We start from the raw sequence: 25468 nt of genomic DNA, 5'->3' as shown, positions 1-25468 counted from the left end.
TATCTCTATTTAATTATCTCTCTATATCTCTCTACCACTATATCCCTCCCTCTCTATATATCACTTTTTGTATCTATCTTTATCTCTCTATCTCTTCTTCTGTCCCTCTATTTATTTTTCTCTTCCATCTCTATTTGTTCCTTCATCTCTTTCTCTGTTTCCTTCTCTCCATCTCAATCTCCATCTCTTTACTTCCCCCTCTCTCTTGCTCTTTCCCCCTCTATCTCTCCCTCTTGCTATCCCTATAAACATGACACGAGCCTATTGGTAATGTAACTAGATTATCTTCCCAATTCAGAGGTTTTGTTAAGTGGATGCATAGTTCTTTTGGAATTATCACTTTTCTATTAAAACTTTTGTTACACAAATAATATTATTTTCTAGATAGCCTATCAATTGACCTCATACAGTATACACATTTATGAAAAAAAAATAGGCCTGAATTTTCTTCAATTGACATTACACATTTTTTAAACTAAGGTGTTAGTTAAAAAAAGTTACAATTAAATGCATTCCAACGCCGGAAAGTTTAACCAGAAATTTTTAAGACAGTTGAAATCGCCGACGCCTGAAAGCAGGTTTTGACTCCCTTGTACTTTTTTTCGGCGCTAAATCTCCGAAACAAATCGGATGGCAGTCGTGCATAAAATATTGTGTTAATCCCAAGAATTTAAGAACCCGTAGAAGTCTGATGTTTTCATATGCTCACTTTTTTCAACTGTGAATAGATCGGAGTAGCAGTCGTAGGGAGATTGGTTTGGTTCGCTTCATTTTGAAAGATTTCCGCTGTGGCAGGATTTTGTAAAATTTTTCTGCGGACTCTGCCCACTTAAATTTTATTGGCGTCGTTGTCAGCATGACACAATTTGTGCAGAATCTTGAGGTAAGTCAGTTGCCATGCTTTCTCAGCCATATTATTTTTTTGTTGTGTTTTATTACATTCTAAAACTATTCTCTTATTATCTGCGAAATGAAGGAACTGTGTAGAGTTCTCTCACGCTGGGAAAACCAACGTTCAGGCAATTGAAACTTTCCTCGGCCCACGCCTGAAATCAAATTTTAATTTTCATTCAAAAGGCTGCAAAAATCTTGCCTCGATCTCAAGAATCTAGGAGCCCTAAAATTATGATATTTTCATATCGAATTTTTGTTTATTATGAATAAATTGACTCAGCAGCTGTAGGGAGATCGGTTTTGGTTCTCATTTTTAAGTACTATTTTTTGCTGCAAACTCTGCCCCTTTTTTTTAATTGCCATCGTTGAAAGCACGATGCAAATCCATTGCCATGTTTTCAATGAGATTTTTTGGTGGTGGCGGGGGGAATTCGTACATGGCTGCTAAAAATCTTGTCTCGAGCTCAAGAATCTACTCGCTTTAAAGCTCCAATATTTTTAGACCTACAAAGTGAAACAAAACCAACAAAATACCAAGCAATAGTTGGCCTAGTGGTGGAGAACTTGTGCTCTTGAAAGAGATGTCACAAGTTCAAATCCCACAAGGGGGTAAGGTATGTACGCCTCGTTTGTAGTGCAGTTAGGTACCTCCCGCAAGGAGTACAAGGTAGTCCCATAGGGCTCTAACCCATCTCTAAACCCATAAATAGATGGCTGGTATCGTGGACTATAAAAGACCCTTTCCTTTCCTTTCCTATTATTTCAAAATTTGAGATACCAATACTAAAGCCAACTATGCATCTGAGAATATGAATTAAACAAGAAGATGATACCACAGCGGAAGCACAATTGGACATCTCCCATGTTATATATTTTCCCTGAGACAAAAGGTTACCCCTTCATTAGCATTTTTGGTAATTACTTTATCCTGTTGGCAAAGTTTTTACTGATCATCAACAAACGAAATGAGAGAAATTTAACCAGAGAAAAATGGATTCATCTAAAACTTGATATGATGAACAGAATTTAATGAAAATTAAAATCTCATATACCTGGCGGCCCCAAATTGTAGATATGATGTGTAATAACACCTACGATGTTGGGTCCTGATCGTTGCAGAAATTACATAATCCAATTTGCATCAAAAAATCCATCAGGTGCAACAAGTTGGGTTTTACTTTAAAACCCTTGTAAATCTTTTCCAGTATCCTTTTAAGGTTAATTACATCAGCTGCATACTGCGTAGGATTGATACTTGTTCCAACACAACTTCCACTCAACTCATCTCCTACTCTCAAAAATGTCAGTTTTTTTGTCACATTCTTGAGAAAAGGGGCACATTTTATGGGTCAATTACAATGAGATATTCATAACTCCCATCTAAAATCACACAACATACTAAGTATAGAAAAATGTCAAAACGGCCTAAAATAGCAGCTCACTTAGTTCCCATGAATTTATCTGATAACCATGATCAATTGTATCCTAAATGCAATCATAAGCATTGGTCAAATCCCAAGCTCCTCCCATACCACCCGTTGATAATTCTTTCCTTCCATTCAAAGCATTCAATCCAAATGCTACCACAAAAGTCACACTTTATTATCAGCTAACATTATACAAATTGAGCAATAGAAGGTTGCCAGCTATGATAATGGTCTGGGAATCGGTGAAGAACTCACCATGTTTTCTTGAAAAATAAGTTCAGGGCATCCCATCTTGAGATGGGAAGGCATCCTTCTGTAATTCCAAACACTACAGGAGTATTTTTGGCAAAAGGAAGAGAAGGTTGCTTCAAATTTCCAACATCATTTATCTGTATTGCAACATTCTGCCGAATCTTATTTTCAATGGATTAAAAGCTGTACATTTGCACACTAGAAATTGTTAGTTGAGCATTGTTACATTTTTTAAGCTAAAGTCTATTCTCAAGAAATGTCAAATAACCAACAACTATTGTCTACATATGCCAATCCATTGGGTATAATCTAGAGAATCCAAACAAATTCCAAAGCGGCTCAATCTACTAAGGTGGAAAAGGCCTATTTTCCTCCCCAGGATACATGAATGTATGTATTTTTCATGCACAAGATTTTTTTTTACTAAAAAGTCATGAATGCTACAAAATTGCTAGTAAGTTGGATGAAACTCTTTTTTTTGGGGGGGTTCAACTCAATATGGTAGACCAAACGGATAATGCACCTTATAATCATGAAAAAGGGAAGGCCTAATGCTTACTTTTCACGGCATTTTCCAGCAATGGACTTTCAAGATCCTGCAGGAAGCCAGTTGGACAAATTAGAAGTTCATACCAAGTAAATTTTTTTTTTTTTTTTTCTTAATCTAGAAAATTTTTAGTTTTGCCACTCATTGTTGGTTTCACATTACAATCCATCTTTTGGAAACATGATTTTTTATCACAATATTGTTGTTATAGATATCTTCCTAGATTGCATCTCATTGTTTATGCAATAGTGTAATGTTCCCTTTTGTTAATTACTCTAGTTTTGCCCTAGATCACTATTCTTAGTTAATAAGGGAGGGTTAGAGAGAGGGTACCTTTATCTTCTTAAAGGGAAGACCTGCAACAAGTTAGAAAACAACCTACAGTCGTAATACATAAAGTAAATAACATTTACAAATTAAACTATAAATGTAGAGATCATGAATACAAATCACAAACTTGCTATTTGATTGTAGGATTCTCTAATTTAATTAAAGCAACCCCAAATCACAACTTGCTATTTGATTGTAGGATTCTCCAACTGATTCCTTTCCTTTATATCGCTCAATGTGAGGGAGAGGTCACACCTCTTCATCATGTGTGCCCTTTGGCAAGAGAGACACCCTTTCACCATTATCACCCTTTGAAAGAGTGCAAGTCTTCATTATTTCTGCGCTTTCAAAGAGACACAACCTTTCATAATCAGATCTGCACTTCTTATTTGAATCAGATCTGTATTTCTGATTCCTAAATCATTTCCCCTTCAAATGAGTTCTCTTCTCTCTTTTTTTTACCTCATATTTGGGGGAGTCACAACTCATCATTTCATGCCTTTTGACCATTCATTAACTTAATCAAATTTTAATCATATTTAATTATAATATTAATATTTTAATTTAATTTTTTTTTAATTCTTTTGTATTTTTAATTTATTATTATTATTTATTATTAAATCATATTTCAAAGTGGGGCATTACAGTCCACCCTTCCTGAAATTGCTTGCCCTCAAGCAATGACGGATTTTAATCCAATCTTTGCAAATATGAGGATTAGAAGCATGACACACATTTATGACCTTAAATGCAATGTTCTTTCCTAAACAAGTTCATATCCCTTTGGTTCCCTCTCGTTATTCTCATATTCTAAATTAACCAAATATAGAAATCTTATGATGATAGGATATTTTTATAGTAGTCATATCAGGTATGAGCCAAACATGGAGCATACGCATGGATATATGCAAACATGGAGCATACATGTGAATACATGTATTCTTAGATTACTTCCCGTTAACTAGAGTGATTCATTGATTCATCTTTATCCTCCAGGATGGCAGGATCATGCTTTGATACCATTTGTATTGTCCCCTTTTGTTAATTACCCTAGTTTTGCCCTAGATCACTATTCTTAGTTTATAAGGGAGGGTTAGCGAGAGGGTACCTTTATCTCCTTAAAGGGAAGACTTGCAACAAGTTGGAAAACAATCTAAAGTTGTAATACATAAAGTAAATAACATTTGCAAATTAAACTTAAATGTAGAGATCATGAACACAAATCACAACTTGCTATTTGATTGTAGGATTCTCTAAGCTAATTAAAGCAACGCCTAATCATAGTAAGCTAGGATGGGTAACTTGATAGGGTGTCTTTACAACCGTTCCCCCTCAGTAAAGCCACAGATAGGTAACTTGATAGGGTGCCTTTACAACCGTTCCCCCTCAATCAAGCCATGGATGGGTAACTTGATAGGGTGTCTTACAACCGTTCCCCCTCAATCAAGCCACCTTCTCCCTCTCATATGATTCCATCCATCACCATGGTAGAGAGGATAAGGATTTACTCCAATAAGGTGCCCTAAGTCTAACCCTCCTAAGCCCAATGGCAGAGCACCTTCACCCCTGTTTGGTCTTATGTTGACCTTGCCATACATATGGTGTGGCGTGCTTAGGGGTGACCCCAACACCATTCCCCCTATGTAGGGACCCTTCCTTCTCTTACCATGATTTGGTAAATACATACATACATATAAATTGTAAAGAACTTATATTTGTTACAATTATTGGTAGTCATGTTCTTAATTCAGTAGTAATTACATATTTATAATATTGATCTTTAATATCTATGTAATGTTTAATTATTATCTAGTAAGTTAATTATCAAACAATGGCTTATTATTCTAAAGATCAAGGGTTCTGTATAACCAAGAAGGAAAAATGCCAGATCAACTTGTGCCTATTAATGCACTTGATGGCATATTCCATTACTGTCTACCACGTATTGGATTGCTTGTTGTATTTGTTATTGTTTAGTAGTGTTTTTAGGATATTTGTTTCTGTAAAAATTTGTCAAATATAGCCAAGATCTAGAGCACAATGAATAGCACAAGAGAGAGACAAAGTATTGATAAGAATATTCTATATTCTAATCAAGATGCAAAATAAGATCAATTGGATCATTAAAATTACATACAATGTAGATGAGTCTGCTTATAAAGGCAAGGCCATATGGATATGTGAGCACACAATCATGACATGTGGCTCAATGAGAAACAAGGGTAGGTGAGGGTAGGTAGGAGTAGGTAGGAGAAATAATAAAATATTCCACAAGAGGTGGATCACCCACCAAAGGTGGAATGTAACAACAAGATAAGATCACAAAAGGTGGAATTCCCCCTACATACAACATCCCTATGTGCACACACAAGTGTTTCATATCCAAACTACTATGAAATGCATTACCCTAAGTCAACTTACGTAAAGTGTAATTATGAGACATAATTTGCATCAACACCCCCCTTTAAGTACAACTCAGGGGAATGTAGACGTAAGTCAACAATGCAAGATGGGTCCTGGCTATGAGGCCATGTTAGGTACCCATGTACAAATGCAAATGTACACAAACCAATGCAATCTCTCACAAACAGAGAAAGAGAGAAACCCAATGGGAAAAAACTCGCCCCCAAAAGATAGATGAAAATGTACAAAAGAAATCTCAAAGAAGTATGAGAAGGACAAAGCCCCATGTGAGGAAAAAGACAAAGCCCCATGTGAGGAAAAAGTCCCCCCCCCCCCCCCCCCCCCCCACATAAGAGAGAAGAAGAGAGACCAAGCAGCCCCCCTCAATGTAGAATCTGCACCAAGGGTAGAAGCTCGAAACTGAATGAAGAAACTGCTCCATGATCGTCGAACAATGTACCCCACGTTAGGAAGAAACAAAACCAAAGGTGTATCCATGAAGTCTCCCCAATCATGAAGGGAAGATGTAGGAAAAAAATTCAAAATGTATGGAGTTTATGAAAACTGCTCAAGTGTCCCCATGTCGATGTTGAAAGTTGCCCCCTCTAAATGAGGTGTACTGGTCCACACTGCTGAAAAAGACACTCCAAGATCTAGTGGAGATGAATGTAGAACATGATCCAAAGACTCACATGTCTCCTCTAAGGATAAAGAGACCTCCTATGTCAACCTCTAAAGAATGAACAAGAGGGTCAGAATGTTCCCTCGCAACAATCGAAGAAGGATCATCTTCATCAAAGAGAAGATGGATGTCATCAATGATGTCTACCAAATTTGCAATGTAGGACTCCACAAACAAACCTGCAATGTCTGTCAAGTAGTCATCCCAATGAACTGAAGCTGGAAGACAAGGTATATCCTATTGCATTGAATCACAAGAAGGCAAAATAGTTGTAATATCCGCATCATCAGGTGTAATAGGAGATGTGATATCAATAGGAGGAGATGAAATGCTAGTCTCAAGAACGGGGTCACATGTGAGAACACCTAAGTTCAAGTAACCAAAGTTCTCCTTGATATCTGATCATCATGTGAAGAATCAATCTCATCAATAGGACCAAAATGTGAAAAAGGAGTACAACTGAGATGCATGATCAACCACCCTAGTTGCGATGATAGCTCTACTCTCCAAGTCTCTAATGATAACTGAATCAGGTTTGAACTCCACAGTTTTCCTTGTTGCCCCATGAGTGATCAAATAGATGGAAAGAAGATTGTTTATCAAATGGGGTACACACAACACATCATTGAAGGAGTTATCCCCAATTGCAATAGATCCTTTCCCAATCACATCCATATATGTATGATTGCCCATCAAAATTGATGGCATGTTGCAAGGCTCAAATGAAGAGAACACAGATTGCGAAGATGCCATATGATGAGAAGCTCTTGAATCTCGAAGCCATCTCCTTGAATCATGACTTTTAGTAGCACAAAGAGCTTGTCCCTTTCCTTTTGACTGCGACGAAGGGGAAGGAGATGAATCCTTCTTCTTGTAAGTGGATGGCAAATCAATGTTGTTCTTCTTGAGGATGTTGGCCAACTCATCAATTTGCTTAGTGTGGCAATGATGCTCATCATGACCATTTTTCTTGCAATATGAGCAAGAAAACCTCTCCTTATATGATTTTGCCTTAGGTGAGGATGCATAATCCTTTTGTTGTGGAGAGGAAGATTGTGCTCTATCTTGTTGTGTCTTAGGCTTGAACTACTTTTGCTTCTTGTTGGAATCCTTTCCTTGATTCTCTTGATTAACCACCAAAGCCATAGACTTTGAAGGCGTGAGAATCCCCATGCTCAACAACTTTGATTGCTCCAACATCAACATTTCTGTGAATGCATTAAATGAGGGCATAGTGAAAGAACTACCCATTGTCAAGCGATGGGTTTGGAAGCTAGAAACAAATGCTGCATATTTTGATGGAAGCTTTCCCAATAGGCTGTAGACCAACTGTGCATCCTTTTTATCAATGCTGCAATCCTTCAGCCGCGCTGTTAGCTCATTTGCCTTGGTAACATAATCTTGGATTGTATCAAAGTTCTTGGGACCCAACATGGTGAGATCATTATTAAGTTGATAGCTCCAAATCTCATCAATTTGGTCATACAATTTTCCCAAGACATCCCATGCATCCTTAACTGTTTTACACTTGTCAATGTGAGAGATGAGATCCTTTGATATGTATTACCTCAATGTACCAATAGCCATAATGTTTTTGGTGAGCCATTCCATGTGAGCATTAGGATCAACTTTAGGATCAGTTGGTGCAGTTATGGTTCCAACAATATAATGAGTTAATCTCTTTTCCATTAGCTTATTCCATACATCAATTTTCCATGAAGCATAGTTGTTTGGAGTTAAAAGTGGAAATTTAGGAGAACCCATAGCAACAAAATGAAAGAGCACAAAGAAAAGAGAGGCACAATCACTCAAGACACCCCCCCAAATTCACTCAATCAAAGAACCCCTCCCCCCCGCTCTCCCCAAATGATGATTTTACATTCTATACTTAGTGCGTGTACAATTGGCCACTTGCAAAAAATGGCAAAGTGGACTTCTAATTTCAACTTTACAACTGCCTTAAATAGGCTATAAGAGACTCAAACAAATTCTGCAAATGATCTAAACTAAGATCCAAACAAAATACAAGTACCAAATAGGTCAAAAATGACAAAATACTAAAAGTACAATTTCTACTCAAAATGGTGAAAATTTGATAGCACCATGTGAAAGTAGACAAAAAATTATGCACTTTTAAAAAAAACGGCACCTGAAAAGGAGGTTGTATGAGCCTGAACGAAGCCTCTAAAATTGCAAAATTGAGGATTGGACAGGCACAGTTGTGAAAAACTGAAAATTTTGAAAAACCTGTCCACCAAAATCAGAAGATACCACCACCATTGCGGAGAGCACGAAATTCTTCTCCAAAATAAAAAAAAATTGCTTTGAAAAAGGAGCTAAAATGAGCGAGTTATGGGCCTCCAAAGTTCGCCTGCAAAATCAAAAAACCCATTGGAGAGGGGGTAATAATTTTCAAAAAGTGTTGACGTAGGCTGACGTCAGCAATTCAAGAGCCTAAAATTGACAGCCGTATGACCATCACCAAACCGTCATACCCCTTGGGCGCTGTACGGAATGATGATGTCATTAGTACGGAAAATTCGATGTGGCACTGTTTGGAATTGACATGTGGTTGTACGGTGATGATGTGGCAGAACCCAATACTGACATGTGGTGTATAGAATATTGACGAGATAGCCACGTGGATTGTATAGACGAAGCAGAACCTGCCACGTGGCAACACGAAATAATACATGGCATTGGATGGATGGCTGATGTGTTGTTGACGTGGCAGGTTGTACAATGACGTTGTGCAACGGTGTCAACGATGTGGCACTTTGCGTGGTGGGTGACTATGATGCTGCGTTAGCAATGAGCACTCCGCGTGGACTAATGAAATGTCACCAACTCTTTGCTGATTGGGCGTAGAGGGTGTATTAAACTATGACATGCGGTGGAAGCTAAATGTCGGTGGTCTCGGGCAGTGGCAGGGAATCAGAGTAGAGGAGGACTTGGGGGCCAAAGGTGGTAAGCTAGTGGCGCTATCGGAAAGGGAGGCGTCGGGAAGGAGTGGTGGTGTTGCTGCAGGGAGAGATGAGGAGCCTAGGGAGGATGGGTGGCCGGTGGTGCCCTGGGATGCCGACAGTTGGGGTTGTAGTAGTGGGGGGAGGCCAGTATAGAACGATACGAACCTTGTAGACTGTACGACGCACAAAGTACGAAGATATGTGGAGACTGTACGGAGATATGCATGCTCTCTGTTTAGTTCATGCTTGATGTGTTCCCAACATGCCTATGACATGAATCTCTATGATTATTGCCTTGTGTTGATCTAAATATGAGAATGACAAGAGCAAACCAAAAAGATATGAATTTATTTAGGGTAAGAGATATGTGCCATGCTTGTAATCTACATCTTAATATATGTTAAGATCACCCATGCCTTTTCACAAAGAGATATCCATGATTCTGTGCAAACATTGGGTCGACCAAATTAAATAAGGAATATAAATCTCCAAGGATTGGTTTGGGACCTTCATGATCAGTTCATAGAAACCTAAATTGCTTGAGGACAAGCAATCTTCGGAAGGGCGGACGGCAATGTCCCCTTGTTGAAATAGGATTTATTAAGAAATAATAATTATAAATTAAAATATAAAAGAATAAAAATAAAATTTAATATAATTAGAATTTAGTTAAGTTTAGTGAATGTCGAAAGGCATGAAATGAAAAGTTGGGACTCCCTCAAACATCAGATATGAAAGGGAGAGAAGAGAACTTCATTTGGAAAGAAAAGAGATGAAGGAAGAAAGGAGGGAGCAAAGGAATGAATGAAGCATTAAAGGGAAGAAGATAAGGAAGTGACTCTTCCAAAGGAGCAGCAATGATGAAGGTTGTGACCCTTTCAAATGGTGGTAACTGTGAAAGGTTGTGACCATTATGAATAGGTACAACTCTCCCTCACATTTGAGGATATAAAGGGGAGAATTTTTCATTTGAGGAGATAAAAAGGGGAGATCAATTTGAGGAATAGTATATTATTCTCAAGGGCAACAATGAAAAGAGGTGACTGAATTCTTATGAAAGGTGGCGAACCTTCCACCTATAAAGTATAAAGGAGAATTCATTCCAAGCATTGAAGGGGACTTATCAATACAATTAACATCAATTCTCCTAAGAGAGCAGAGAACCTTCAGAAATGAAAAAACAGATCAAACCATTCAGTGATAGCATTCATCCAAGAGAGCAGTGTTCAGCTTTCAAAGAAGGAAACAACATCGAATTGAATCTGTCCAAATTACCACAGCAGACTGAAAATACATGACCTGCAGTAATTCTACAAGTATAGTGGGCAAGATTTAGTGTCCTCCCAAAAGGGGACATTACATTGAGGCACCACCTTTCATAAGAATTGAGTCACCATTTTTCATTGCTGCCTTTGAGAATAATATATTATTCTCCAAATTGATCTCCCTTCCCTCTCTTCGTCAAATGAACCTTCTCCCCTTTATATCTTTGCATGTGAGGGAGAGGTCACATCTCTTCATCACGCCTGCCCCTTGGCAAGAGACACAACCTATCACAATTTTCACCCTTTGGAATTGTACAACCCTTCAGAATCTTGCCCTTTGAACGAGACACAACCTTATCTACTTCTCATTCCTTTCTTCCTCCATTAATCCTTCCTTGATTGCCATGCTTCCTTTCTTTCTTCCCTCCTTATCTTCTTTCAAATGATCTCTTCTCCCTCTTATATCACATTTTTTGAGAGAGTCACAACTCTTCATTCCATTCCTTTTGACCATTCATTAACTTAATTACATTTTAGTTATATTATATTATATTTTTGTTATTTATGTTTGAATTTATTATTATTATCTATTATTAAATCCTATCTCGAAATGAGGACATTACAAACCACATACAATGATCAACTAGGTGGTGTTTTTACAATAGGAGTTTACCAATTCTACTTGTACATATAACTAAGTTACCATGTTCTTCCCTGCAGGCCTAGGTTCTGGTCTTGGTTGAGTGTATTGGTATGTCCTTGGGTTCGCTCAGGGTACTGCCCAGGCACTTGGGTACTTTGTGGGTTCAGCATGGGATGAACCCACAAAGAACTCGGGCACTTGGGCAATACACAGGGTGAACCTTGGGACGTACCAAGAGCCTAGACATAAACCAAGACTAAAATCTGCTCACAATCTGATCTGACACATTCCAATCTGATCTGTTACATCTTTTGATGCATACACTTCTAAGAACCATAGTAAATGTTTGATTTCTAAATTCATTTAGGCTTAGGATTGTGTTTTTAATATATGAACATTACATCATAACACAAAAGTCACAGTAGATTGAACAACATGCAATAGACATCATTAATGAAAGTAAATAGCAACTATTTATGGCTATAGATGAATGATTTTGTTAGTTTAGATTTGTTCATATATCTGGCCTTGGTATAACAAATTTCTAATTCACATTGTTAAATACAAGTATACTTATTGATGTGCACATAAAATTGTTGTGTACTTTACATGGGACCACAAGGTTTAACTTACGTTTTTCAACAATTCTTGATATGTAGGTTGGGTATAATATTTTCCCAGAATTTAATTTACTTTATTCTATATTTTTTCAAGTCTCATGCTTGATACATTTGTATCTTTATTCAGAGGTTCATCTTATCCTTGAAAGTCCATAACTGTGGGCATGCATAAGAAAAATAATGTGTTCTAGAGGAACCATAATAGATTACACTTGAAATTTAGAAATGATTGAAATTGTTAATGTTGATTTGAGGTGGTTGTAAGTGTTACTGGTTATTTTAAAGCTCTTATTGCTTTCAGAACTTAGCAAAGTTAAGATAATTTCAATGGCATGCTTGAAGGAGAATTACTTAAAGTACATCAATGATCTCTAAGCTGTTGAGATGTTTAGGTTTCTTTTTGTGACATTTAGGAACTTTTAGTATGGATTTTAGTTCAACAAAGATTTAGGATATACATACAACTTTATGATAGTGTATTCATATTTAAAGTAGAGGAATTTGCTAAAAACCAAGTGAGGATTCAATTAGGAGGGATGTTTTCAATTGGAAACTGCAGCTGCCCAAGTGCAAATTGGGTGGGGTTCTTAGGTTTCTCAAATGGAAAAGGAAGATGAGATTAAGCATGTTGAATCATTGATAGCTATTAATTACGTTTATCTTGTAAAATGATATTAGTTTTGAAATAGTGATGAATTATCTACAGTTTGAACCAATTTTCCACTCTTTCTATAGCAATATCTCTAGCCATAAGAAGCTTCACTATTTGTAAAAATAGGGGGCATTCACTTCAATTTTGTGAACTTTCCTAGCTTTTTATGGCACCATCTCTAAGCACAAAAAGTTTCACCATTCTTAAGAATATGAGGCATTGGCTTCAGTTTCTTTAGCTTAGGCCCCATTAGTTCACCCTTTGTCATTTAAGGATTTTTTATCAGGGACAAAAAAAAATTATATGTCTCACTTTGCTATAGACTTTTTTGAAAATTTTGTATTTTGAAGACTCAATCAATTGACAATAGAAGCATATATGCTCTTTTGAAATTTTCCATCAATTGACAATTAGTTGGGACCCTATCTAGCTATGAGAATCTCTATTAGACTATTTCTATTGAAAGTGTAATGTCCCAAATGAAATATGTTACTAATTTAAATAAATTAGTAAACCACAGTAAAATCTGATGCAAATAATGATATTCAACATACTGTGATTACTTCCGACATAAACTAAAGTATCCACAATTTACTTCCAACATAAACTGAAACATCCTTAAGTTTCACCAATTTCACAAGTTTTGGGCAACTAGTTTTACATAAACTTGCATCAATCAAACTTCACAAATTCCATACAACTCAACAAAGTTGCAACACAAACTAGCAACCAGTTAAATCTGCAACTGCACTAAATAACCTTGAAATGCTTGCAACTTAGTATAACTATATGAATAGGATTTTTGCATCAAATAGGATTGTTATGACAATCATTGCATTATCATGGAACAACAACAAACCCCTACAGCAAACTTGCGACACAACCAACAATCCTGAATTTGCAAACACACATAAATCAAATTAGCTGATTGCATTACTCATTGAAGCTCTCTGTAACCTCTGAATGGATCATCCTCATGTACCCAAGAGGTCTTGTCCCCTGATACTTGCAACTAATGGGTTTTTGTCTACATAAGTAACTTGAACACAAAGTGCTCCAATAGATAAATTGACATAAAATGAGATGATTTCCCAAATGGAAATGTTACAAATTTTATATGTTGCAACCCAAACTTCGGCGATCAAAGTCCATGCCTCATTTTGGAGGGAAAAGAAATTAAAATAACTCTTCCAAAACATCGCCCTAATGTCAAATTGGTGCTTGGGCCCAAACTTAGAAAATTACTAGTTACATAAGAAGGTCGGGCCTAAAGGCCTTGGAAGGAATAAATTATCCTATTTGAATTGATCGATTTATATATGAAATTAAATTAATTAAACATGGGACATGACAAGTCCACCTTTACCAAAATTGCTTTTCCTCAAGTAATGTCCTTCCCAAGTGGCATCCTCAACTGGTAGATTCTTCCATCAGAACAGATTTTTTGTGATGCTTTTATTTCACAATTTTTTGACTTGGGTATCCATCACTTCTTTTGGAATCAAGATGAATAACCTCATCATCTAAGGGTGACAAATATCCCGAAGGTACAATATGCTGATCAAGAACTGTCTTTAAGCAAGACACATGGAAAACACTATGAATCTTGCTATTTTGTGGAAGCTCCAATTTATAGGTCATTTCACCTGTCCTCCTCACAATTTTGCCTATATGGCTATAATCGCAAGAAAACCAAGTCATCCACCTTAAAACATTATTTCGTCCTTTTCTGATCAGCATAAGTCATTCTATGTGTGCTACAAATATCTTTTAGTGCCCTCAATATTTCTTGGCTTTGATTAGTCAAATCAAACATTGCAAGTACTTTGCTTTGTGAAAGCAAGAAATCAGTAAAAGAAAGTGCATCATAACCATATAAAGCTTAAAAAGCTAACATACCAATGGACATGTGATGTTAAGCATTGTAGCAATATTTACCCAAGTGCAACCACTTGATCCATGCAGTTTGCTGATTTGAAACATAATTTCTCAAGTACCCCTTAATCCACTTATTCACTATTTTTGTTTGACTATCAGTTTGTTGATGGAGCTAGTACTTGGCATGAGTTTTATACTTGTCAATTGAAACAATTCTTGCAAAAAAGAATGGAGAAATTTACTATCCCCATCATTGACAATGTTCTTGGGCAAGTCATACAATTTAATTTTGTTTGAAGAATAGATTTTCTATTTGAGGTGCCTTGAAAATTGAAGCAATAGCAATGAAATGTGCATACATTGTCAATTTTTCAACCACAATATAAATCAATCTCTATCTTGTACCTTGGGAAGTCCTGTGATGAAGTCCATGGATGAACTCTCCCATTTTTGCTTAGGAATCAGTAGAGATTGAAGTCAGTCTGCTGGACAAGTTTGTTCTCCTTTGTTCTGCTGGCAAGTCATGCGCTCTCTAACATGCTTGTGCGCATTATCCTTCAAACTCTTCCATGCAAACCTCTCTCAAATCTGCCTACATGTCTTGTAATACCCTTGATGCCCTGCTAATGGAGTATCATGAAAGGCTTTGAAAATCTTTTCTTAGATTCAGGCACAAGAAAAAAATTTCTGTTTTTGTGGAAGATCAGCTCTTCCCTCGCAATATACTTGCCATCTTTCACAACCTCGTCAAGTATATTAGCAGTAATTTTGCTTTTAACATACTCAGCAATAATGAAAACTTTCCAATCAGCTGAAGTAGTGGAAAGTTAGCATAGAGAGGGTATTCTGGAAAGGACACCAGCTACCATATTTTTCTTACTTTTCATGTATTCTATGTCAAAGTCATAAGCTTGCAACTTGCTTACCCACTTTTGTTGGTGATCATTCAAATCCTTGTTCAAAAAGAAGTTAAGACTTATGATCGATCTTCACAACAAATCTTCCACAAACCAAGTATTGTTTAAACTTATCCAATGCATGCATAGTTGCCAACATTTTTTTATCATGAATGGACTAACCTCTTACCAACTTACTTAATTTTGCTTTCAAATGTAATTGGTTGCCCCTTTTCAGTTAGGATAGCCCCAATACCTTCTAGATGCATCACACTCAACAACAAAAGGTAATGATAAATTAGGAATAGCAAGTACATGGCAAGAGCTTATTACCTCCTTAAACTTGTCAAAAGTCATTTGAGCATCTTCAGACCATACATATGTTTCTTTCTTTGTCAAATCAGTCAAAGGAACAACCAGCTGAGAGAACCCTTTCACCTATCTCTTGTAATAGCAATATAATCCCAATAATTCTTTCAACCGTGTCAGATTGGTGGAGTTAGCAAATCTGAAATTGCTGTGAGCTTTTGTTGATCCACTTGAACACCTTTGGCACTTAGAACCTGACCAAGGCTGGCACATACACTTGCACGGTAACACTAGGGTCAAAGGCAGTTGTAACCATTGGCTGCATTGGTTGTTCTCACTGCCAGTAAATCTGCAACATTATAAAAAATGATGTAAATATTTTCTTAAATTATGTAATGCCATTGAATGTATCTGCCTTAAAACAATTCTGCATTAATTATATTATTAACTAGGAAATCCTCATCAATTAGAGTTATTTACTCTAAAATCCCTATCTAATTTTTCACCTAATATTTGCACAGTTTTGCCAATGGTTTCAGTTTTCTGATAATGCTTGTTTGCAGAGTTAACAAGGTTTCCATTAACCATTTTTTATACTTATTTATTGTAGGTCTGAGTTTAATGATGTTGCATAGATGTATTGTTGAAAATGAACAACAATATGAACAGAACTGCTCACGGAAACCTCCAAGTTATGGGTTTCAAATATAAAGAAGTTGCGTACACAATACAATTGGGCAATGAACACTCTAGACACTTCAATAGTTTGCTGTTTGCAAATACAGAGAGGGTGAAGTAAACATTTTCTGACCTTAACCAGTGGAAATAACGAAACAACCGAAATTTGAAATTCAGATTTCTTTGTGTTCATTTGCAACAGCAATAGCTATATAAACCCTCCAACAAGGAACTTCAATCCCATGTCTAAGTATTTGGTGCTCCCAAAGTGATGCCCCTGCTGCAATCACAATGCCACCATAGAAGGAATGTCGACTCCAGAAGGAAGTGCCATGATCTGTAGAAGAGCCAACGATAACTCAACTGAAACCCACGCCACCCTTAAAAGACGACAGCTGGCCAGAACTAGAGCCATCCAGGCATAGACAGATTCTTTTTATCTGGTAATGTGAATGTTCATTCGCCCAACAGATGGCAGATTGGTGCATCCAGCACTGGCATATTTGACTGCTCAGATTGAAAGACTTGAACACCACAGAAATGTACAAAAAGGCATGCCCATCAAGACCAATGAAGTAAATCGACTTGTTGTGAATTTTCATGCTTCCACTAAAACCATGGCTGGCAGCATTTGAACTGAGTAAACAAAAGGAAAACCAATCAACTAGCCATAAATTGTCAACAAGATCTGCTCTATGAATACATGAAACCACCCAGCATTTATAACCAGCAATGCACCCAGATCTGTCAATAGAAATTGCCCAAATGCAATGTTCAGCAATAAATAACACCCTTCCTTATATGGCATCCAAACTCTGTAGCCAAACCAAAGAGCACTCCAAAATTTGTCTTTATCAAAGACTTCACAAATTTTTGTAAACCTCAATCATTGAAGTGAGAAATCTGAGTGATCTTTCCTGCAACCAGCTAGGGTAGAATCTTGCACTATTGAAACTAGTATCCCTTAGGGTTTTCATCCTAGGGTTTCTGTGCCAAATCAGAGAAAATAACCAAGCATGAAGAAATGAGCCCCAAAATCACCTTTTATAAAAACCCATATAACATTCTTGAAAACCTTTTTGAACTCTCGCTTTAAATAATTCATTAAAGTTCAATCAATAAAGTAACTTTCATCCCTTTTAATATTTTACTTATGTCACTTTGTCTCTTTATCAAATTAATTAAATAAAGTTACCCTTAAAATGTACTTTATCGGATAATATTAAATAATTAATTAAATTTATTCCCTTACGACCTGACTTTAGCCTACGAGAATTAAATAGGCTAAGTGGCCACTCCTGATTTCTCCTCAAGAGGTGACATTACATACACCCACAATACTTAAATCAATTTCTGGGCTTAAGTGAAAATTATCTATTATTAATGACTATAGCAACAATTTAAATACCAAACATTAATAAGATAGATATCTTGATAGACCTGTATTGAAAAACATGGAACCAAAACTCGGATTGAAAATTACTTGGCAGGCCCAAAATTTTAAAATACTTGGGATTCAGAAATAACTCGGGGAAAAATGTGGCAATTTTATCTAACATTTTAAAATACATATTATTTTATAAACTTTCTCAGAAAATACATATTACTAAATTTATAGAACATGCTATTGATGCCTACCATATATAAATCAAAATTAGAATTAAATACATATCATAGACCCCAATGGGGTTGAGTTGCAGTGCTCCTCATGGGGGTTTGGGTGCATCCCCAATGTGATTGAGGGGTAGCGCCCCTCATGGGGGTTCCAAGGCAATGCCCCCAATGGGGTCAAGGGGTAGTGCCCTTGTGGGGGTTTGGAGGCAGTGTCTCCATTGCGGTTGAGGGGCAGCACTCATAGTGGGGTCCAGGGGCAGTGCCTCAGCTGTGTTACCTATTGCGATACAAGGCGGGGTTGAGGAGAGGAGCCCTTGCCACAAAGCCCATATTAAGGCTTTAAAACCACACAAATCTTCATGGAGCTTGCCATTTTCACAATTTTATCATTTAAGAGAAAAATTAGTTGTTCCTCACTTTTTTGTTTACAAAAATGTTTCAAAAATCATATAAAATTTCTAAAATTATGAATTAAGGTAAAAAAACCAAAGCTATACTGATTTATTTGAGTCTTTTGTGAAAAACTGCAAGTTATTAGCAAAAACTGCCACCAGTTCTTCAAAAAATTGTCAGCAAGGTTTTAGGTGAGTAACTCGCCATGACTTTTGGCTCACGAGTACTTGCGAGGTTTTCAACTATACCAATGATTGTATTCCAACTTACAATTGGATACACGTATTCCTTATTTGTATTGTTGTGCTATATAATATCATTGTATTTTCATTTATCATTTGTACCTGGTACTGTAATTGACAGCTTAATGATTACATCGAATCATCTTTTGCTAATTTTGTTTGTCTGTATATTTTTACGTTTGTTCCCTTCTGCCTGGGAATTCATAGGTGGTACCACCGTCAATAACAATCACATTTCATGGTAGATGTGATGTGTTCATGTCAGTAGTTTTTAATGTATCTCCTAGTATTTAATGATCTTAATTACATGTATTAAATATTTTACTGATTGCTTATCCTTTTTTGATGATGCACAGAATGTGTTACCACTGGAAACAATAGATATACAAAAGGAAGCAATTAATTTGAATGTCTCTCCTGGAGACCTCACTTTTGGGGACAATGTTGACTGGTAATCATGTGCTTATATATTTGTTCCATTTTTTATAAGCGTGTTTCTTCACTACAAACCATGCTTTTAACATTGTGGGAAAATTTTGATGTTCTAATTTTATTTGTACTTGTCATGATGCCCTTGAACTTCTAATTGATAGATCTATAGCTACTTTAGGTCTAAAATTTAAATACTCATCTAACTTGAAGTGTGAACAAAAGAGTACTATTTTATTCAAAGATATTTGTATTTTCATCAGACCAAAACAACAAAGTAAATATTGGAAATATTGAGAACTTTTGATAGAATTACTGAATTTCCTTGGGTGAACTGGTTGCCCTTCTCAAATTCTTATCAGTTCATGAATGTCAGTAAGGATTGACATCAATTAAGATATGAGACATTTTGTTAGTACAAAGTTAGTGCTTGGTTACGGCTAATATGACATAGTGTTTGAACATGAAACTAGTTATTATATAATTTATTATATTTATATAAATTTGTTTTTATTATGTTGGGTGATTGTGTACAAGCTGTTGGAAAGTTTGTTGCCAAACAACATACATGACATATGCCCATCTTCCAAAATTTATTTTAATACAAGAGTATTCGGTAAAAAACTGATTAAAATCAATTTCCTCCCTCTAGACTAAAACTGCACATTGCCCTTTCCGACAACGGTGTACTCTTCCCCTCCAAAGATAACTGAATCTGAGTAAGGCTGAAAATCAGTGAACCAATCCCGGCGATGAGTGAAGTGGAGTGAGGCACTTGAATCAATATACCAGGCAGAGTATTTGACATGGTCTGTAGGTCTTTTAGTCATGAAGGCATAAAAGGTAGACTCACTTTGCTTAGTGTGCTCTACTACATTTGCTTTTGGTTGCGAACCATTTTGCTTAGCCTGTGCAGCCAAGCGTTTACGACACGCAAGTTTCATATGACCAAACTTATGGCAGTAATTGCACTGAACACTCTTCTTCTTCGAGCCTTTTGATGACGAAGTAGAGTTCTTCTGCTGAGAGGGCTGAGAAGACTGAGATTTGCCTTTATACTTCTGAAAGGATTTGGCTGGAAATGCTTGTTCTGTAGAGGATGAGCTGTTACCGCTGTCGAACTGCTGCTTCCACCGATCTTGCTGCAGAAGTTTAGTGCAGAGATCAACGAACTTCAGATCAACACTGGTTGAAGTGATGTTGAGGGTTTCGACAAAATGCTCGTAGGACTTGGGCAAACTTTTCAAGGTTATGACAACCATGTCCTCCATTTTTCGGCCGATGGCTTCCAACTGGTCACGGATTTCCTTGATCCAATTGAGATGATCCTGAAGGGATTTTCTCTCATCCATGACAATATAGAAGAGCATATTTTTCAGAAAGAAGGCTCTGCTCTTATCAGACGTCTCATGCAGCGTCTTGAGATGCTCCCATATCTCGGTAGCTGTTTTGCTGGAAGGTATCTGAGGAAGCTAATCATTGGTAATTGAGAGCTTGATGGGCATGGTAGCCTCATGATTTTGCCCATCGAACTTGGTCTGATGAGGACCGACTGCAGAAGGACGTTGGACTTTGCCAAGAACCAACTGATCAATAATGTGATACTCTAAAATGGTGAGCATTCGTTGTTTCCAGGTATTGTAGTTTCTGTTGTTGAATTTTTGACTGCCCTCGAGCAGAATATTCGTCAGACATGCCATCAGGAAAAATTGAGGTCAAAGTAGGTTGACCAAATGATGGCACAAACATCGAGGCAAGAGGAATCAACAAGTGAAATCGTGTAAACGCGACACATGCTTACAACCGAGGAAGAAAATTGACACTGATTTCTAGGTAGAACTAATAATTTTGGTGGCACGCATTCCAATGTACGGATTGCTGATGACCTAGAAAATTTTGACAGAGACCTAGATGAAAACCACAAAAACCCAAATATTAGAATTTTGAAAATGTTTTTTTTGAAAACCCTAGCCACACAGAAATTACAGAGGGTTTGTAAAAAACCCTAGGCGACAGATAAGAGCTCATAAAATTTGCAGAAACAGGTGTGGAATTTGCAAAAGATCGCGAAAGAAAATTGCGTCACAAAAATCGCATGAAAAATGTAGAATGCGGGTTCGAAAATCCACCAAAATAAATGAAACCCTTTTCGCATCCAGAAATCATGACTAAAACCCATAAATACAGGTGCGGGCAGAAGCAGAAGACGGAATCGCAGGTTGCAGTATTGACGTCGCCGGAAAAAATAGAAGTCGTGGATAGAAAATCGCAAGTTGCAAAAGACGGAGGCCGTGGGAACAGAAGGAAGGGCATGCGAAAAATGCTGTGAAAATAACCGCGTCACCTGCAAACAAAATTGCGTCACAAAATCCTCAAACACGACTTGAGCGCGCAATTTCGGATGTCCAATAATGGACGCGGGTTTTGCAGCAAGAACGTGTCAAAAAATGACGCCAAAAACCCTTTAGGAAATCACACAAACAATTTTCACGAAATTTTGATTAAAAAATCCGCCTAGAATAATTACTGATAGGAAGAAAGAATTTTTAAAAATAGAATAGATTTTAGGAGCAAACATCAATTTTTTTTAAAAAATTGCCCTGATACCATAATACAAGAGTATTTGGTAAAAAACTGATTAGATTAATGAATGAACAAAACGTTCATTTATAGATTACAAAGGAACGATGTTTCTATTAAGAAACAATCGTCAGAATTAGAAAGAATCTAACATGTACAATGTTTACAATATCTTACAATATTGACCATTAAATTAATTGAATAAAGATATTATTCTAATATATTTAGGGAGATCTCATATTTCTTCCTCTGCCATGTTGCTTATGTATTTGAGGAAAATTGTAGATTACATCAGAAGATATTGTGGTGATGCCTTTTCTCTGTGTCTTTCTATAATTTTATGCTGTTAATGGGAATCATAATTGTTGTGTTAAGTTAATACCATATAATTATGTTATTATTGATTTTCCTTATAATTGTCTCTTGTTGATTTTGCTCTACTGCTGTCTACAGTGGACCTACCTTAATAAAACCTGTTTGTTCAAGTCTCACAATCCTAGTTGCCAACAGATTTATTCAGTTGACAAGAACTTTAGCTAGAGTTTTGTAGGACACACCATGACTGGAGTACCTTTAACTGGCATTTTCTCAATTGCTTGCAATTCTTTCTTTTCATTTAAACTTATCTGCTGGTATCTTTTATTTTTGTGGCTCACAATGAAGGCTCTGATGATGGCTGTTGGACATAAAATCAACTGCTCAAATGTTTTCCTGGCCTTGAATTTCTTAAGATTATCATCTACTATCCTTTGGCACTTTTTCTGTACTATTTCATAAAATTTTCAAATAAAAGAAATGGCATTTTCTGGACTTGTTCAAAAACAAACAAAAATAGGTGTATTTTAATTTTATATTCGGAAATGCAGCAAATCCAACCACAGTGATTGCAACTTATCCCCATGTGCTGCCCGATAGTGATACATACTAATTGATTCAGCACTTTCGAAAATGGAATACTGGACAAAATTCTGGTACAATGTTGTGCATCTTGTGTTGCCTATTGAATGAAGTTACTTGGTACTTTTAACATACTATCAGATGCACTAATTGCTTCGATATAATCGTTACAGTCACTCCAATACAAATGAAATTTTTTATGATGACGTGCATGGAAGACTGCTAACAATGTGGGCTTGTATAAAGTAATTTTTAATGAGCTGGATGTTGCAATAACAAATTTTATCTGAAGACAGTTCTCAAAGGGCAGAATCTTGTAGCCTTTATGATAGCAAATCTTATTTATGTTCTGCTCCCAATTCTGGAAGCAAAAAATGTTAAATTAATTTTATGATAGTCAATATATAAGAAACAACATTCTACCATAATATTGAAAATGCATATAGATTCATGGTTTGATTGAAAATTATGAGATTACTTATGAGTTTGAGTTGTGCCACTACAGTTATACCAAGCAGTTAATGTTTTTTTTCAATTAATGTGAATAAAATGTTACTTATTTATATCATCTGTTGTGCTAAAAAATGTGAGCCAGTGCATTTATATATTTTAGTGGTAAATTTTTGGCCTCTTCAAGTCTATTCTAATCAAAATGGGTATATGCAACACATCTTTTTCCCTTCATAGAGTTGGAATAGTTGCTTTTAAAAATAGTTCTTTGGTTTCCACTCAATTTCTTGACAATTTCTTTTGTTACTTGTGCTTTCCTGCAGCGATGAGGTATCATTGGAGGGTCTACAACAAGAATTAGAAGAATGCCGGAGTGATGAGGTACTTATAGATTTGTTAATCACTTCTTACAGTTGATTTTATCGTATACATTTTTACTGTAAGAAATTTAAATAATCTTTTGACCTTTGAGAGATTGATAATATTGAGTAGTGCTACATAAGTCTTGTACAAAACAGTTTTTTCTCATAGAGATGAATCTCATTGTAGCAAACAACACACGAATAAAAGTTGATTTCAATTGTAGCTACAGACAATTGGTACACATTTATATCCAAACTATCAAATAATTACCAAATGAAAGGAGTCTTTCTCTGACAGTATCGACAACTATAATTTCTATTTATGGTGTAAAGCATTTGCTGGATAAGAACAAGAAAGGATGTATATATCTCTGGTTTCTCATTTGATAGGGCATTGAGATTCTAGGCTATTTATCTTACAAACTAATCAGAAAAAGGAGCTCAGGATTCATAGATATGCATACACATTAGAGACACAATAGGAAACCTTCTTGTGTTGGTGAGTGATGATCACAGGAATATTCCGTTTCTTTATTTTCTGACAACCGAAGAGCCACTAAACAGTTTGATTTCAACTGCTCGTGATTATTGAACTATTTCTTTTTAACATCATTTCAAAAACCTTTGCATTAATAACTATGCTAACGATTACTAATGAACAATCATTACCGATCTTTTTAATCTATTGAACTAGGATTCCTGTTTGCCTTTTGTCTTTGGAATTCTCATGGGGTCATCATAACCAGAATTCTAAATTAGTTGCAATGGAACCGAGCCTCAGTTTGAACCCACCATTATCTTGAGGTTGCAATTCTCTTTCCCTTAACTGTCATTTTAAAATAATTTTTGTTTTTTCTATCAGTTTAATGAATTCCAAACTTTCTGCATACTTTTCGTGCTGCATTTGCTGTGCATCTCTTTCTAGTGTGCCCACTTGAATACTAGTACTGATATTGGATTATTAATGGTATTTTTTTCTCTTTGTGTTTGAAATATTTAGTTTCTGCTTGTTCTTAGGCCAAGATCTTGATCATTGTGATTTTTGGAATGCCAACATATAATTTTTTTAATACCTGCTGCATGGCAAAATATTATGCTCATGCAAATGTTGATGTTTATAGCATCGGCCAGTATCCTTCTGAGCCGACAGAGCAAAACTAAATGTCCAATTAGCCTTCCGGCCTTGGACCTTTTGTGAAATTGAGTTATATGTATCGATTTAATATTTATATGCTCTTACCGAATTCTTTGTATTTGAAATTACCACTAAATATAATCCTGCCATCTTTTGTGAAAAGTCGGGTTAATAATAATATAACCAATGACTAATAAATAAGACGTGTTGATTGGTAAGAAGCCGACTTTTGGTATAATTCGTGTTGCTTGATCATGATATGGCTGGGTATATAGATTGGTGCACTCCATCTCCTTTGGCAATCGGAAATTATCATAAAAGCAGATCGTATTCTACTTCGACATCATAGCGATATTCTTCAGCAGTTCGAATCTCCCACACAGCAAGCACATTGTGTTCATCCTTAAGCAGTGATATATTCATCTTCTGCAGATCATATCTTAGTGTATCTTCACTCAGCAGTTGCATAAACAGCAAGTGGACTGCACTTCTCATACACAACAGATCGTACATATATTCTCACACTTTGTGAATGGTAGATTGAAGTATTCAATAATTGTTTGATGTTAGCTTTAAGGAGTGAAGCAAATTCATTGTGAAGACATCTTGTAAATTGATAAATACAATAAGAAACATCATTGCTGGGTTTTTCACCTTCAAGAGGAAGGTTTTCCTAGGGTAAACTTTGTGCATTTGTGTTTGAATTATTTCCATTTAATCTGATCACTAAAATTTAACATGGTATTAGAGCCACGGTGAAAGAAGATCGTGATCAGATTCTCTACAACTTCTCAGTTTTCTCTTCTCTCTCCCTTCTTCGAGAAGTATCCTCCTAAGTCTCAAAAATGGTCAACGGCCTTAAAGTTGAAGATAGACTTGAAGGCACATCTAACTTCACCTCATGGAAGTTTAGAGTGCTCATTG

The 25468-nt window shown here is 36.3% G+C and overlaps 1 protein-coding gene across 2 annotated transcripts in view; it reads left to right on the top strand.

The window, feature by feature from the left end:
* Positions 1-534: 534 nt before the first annotated feature.
* Positions 535-25468, top strand: part of LOC131072217 (vacuolar protein sorting-associated protein 52 A) — a 159606-nt gene continuing 134672 nt past the window's right edge. Inside the window, exons 1-3 of one of the 2 annotated variants that reach the window (XM_058008311.2) lie at positions 535-883; positions 19048-19142; positions 23371-23428. In XM_058008311.2, the coding sequence (XP_057864294.2) occupies positions 857-883; positions 19048-19142; positions 23371-23428 (180 nt within the window). In that variant the 5' untranslated portion in view covers positions 535-856. The remainder of the gene's footprint in view (positions 884-19047; positions 19143-23370; positions 23429-25468) is intronic. The other variant, XM_058008312.2, reaches the window with a different exon arrangement.

This window comes from Cryptomeria japonica, chromosome 6 (genome assembly GCF_030272615.1).
Source record: "Cryptomeria japonica chromosome 6, Sugi_1.0, whole genome shotgun sequence".
In the NCBI taxonomy this organism is placed as follows: domain Eukaryota; kingdom Viridiplantae; phylum Streptophyta; class Pinopsida; order Cupressales; family Cupressaceae; genus Cryptomeria; species Cryptomeria japonica.
Note: the sequence above shows the minus strand (reverse complement) of the source record. Positions and strands in the feature narration are given on the sequence as shown.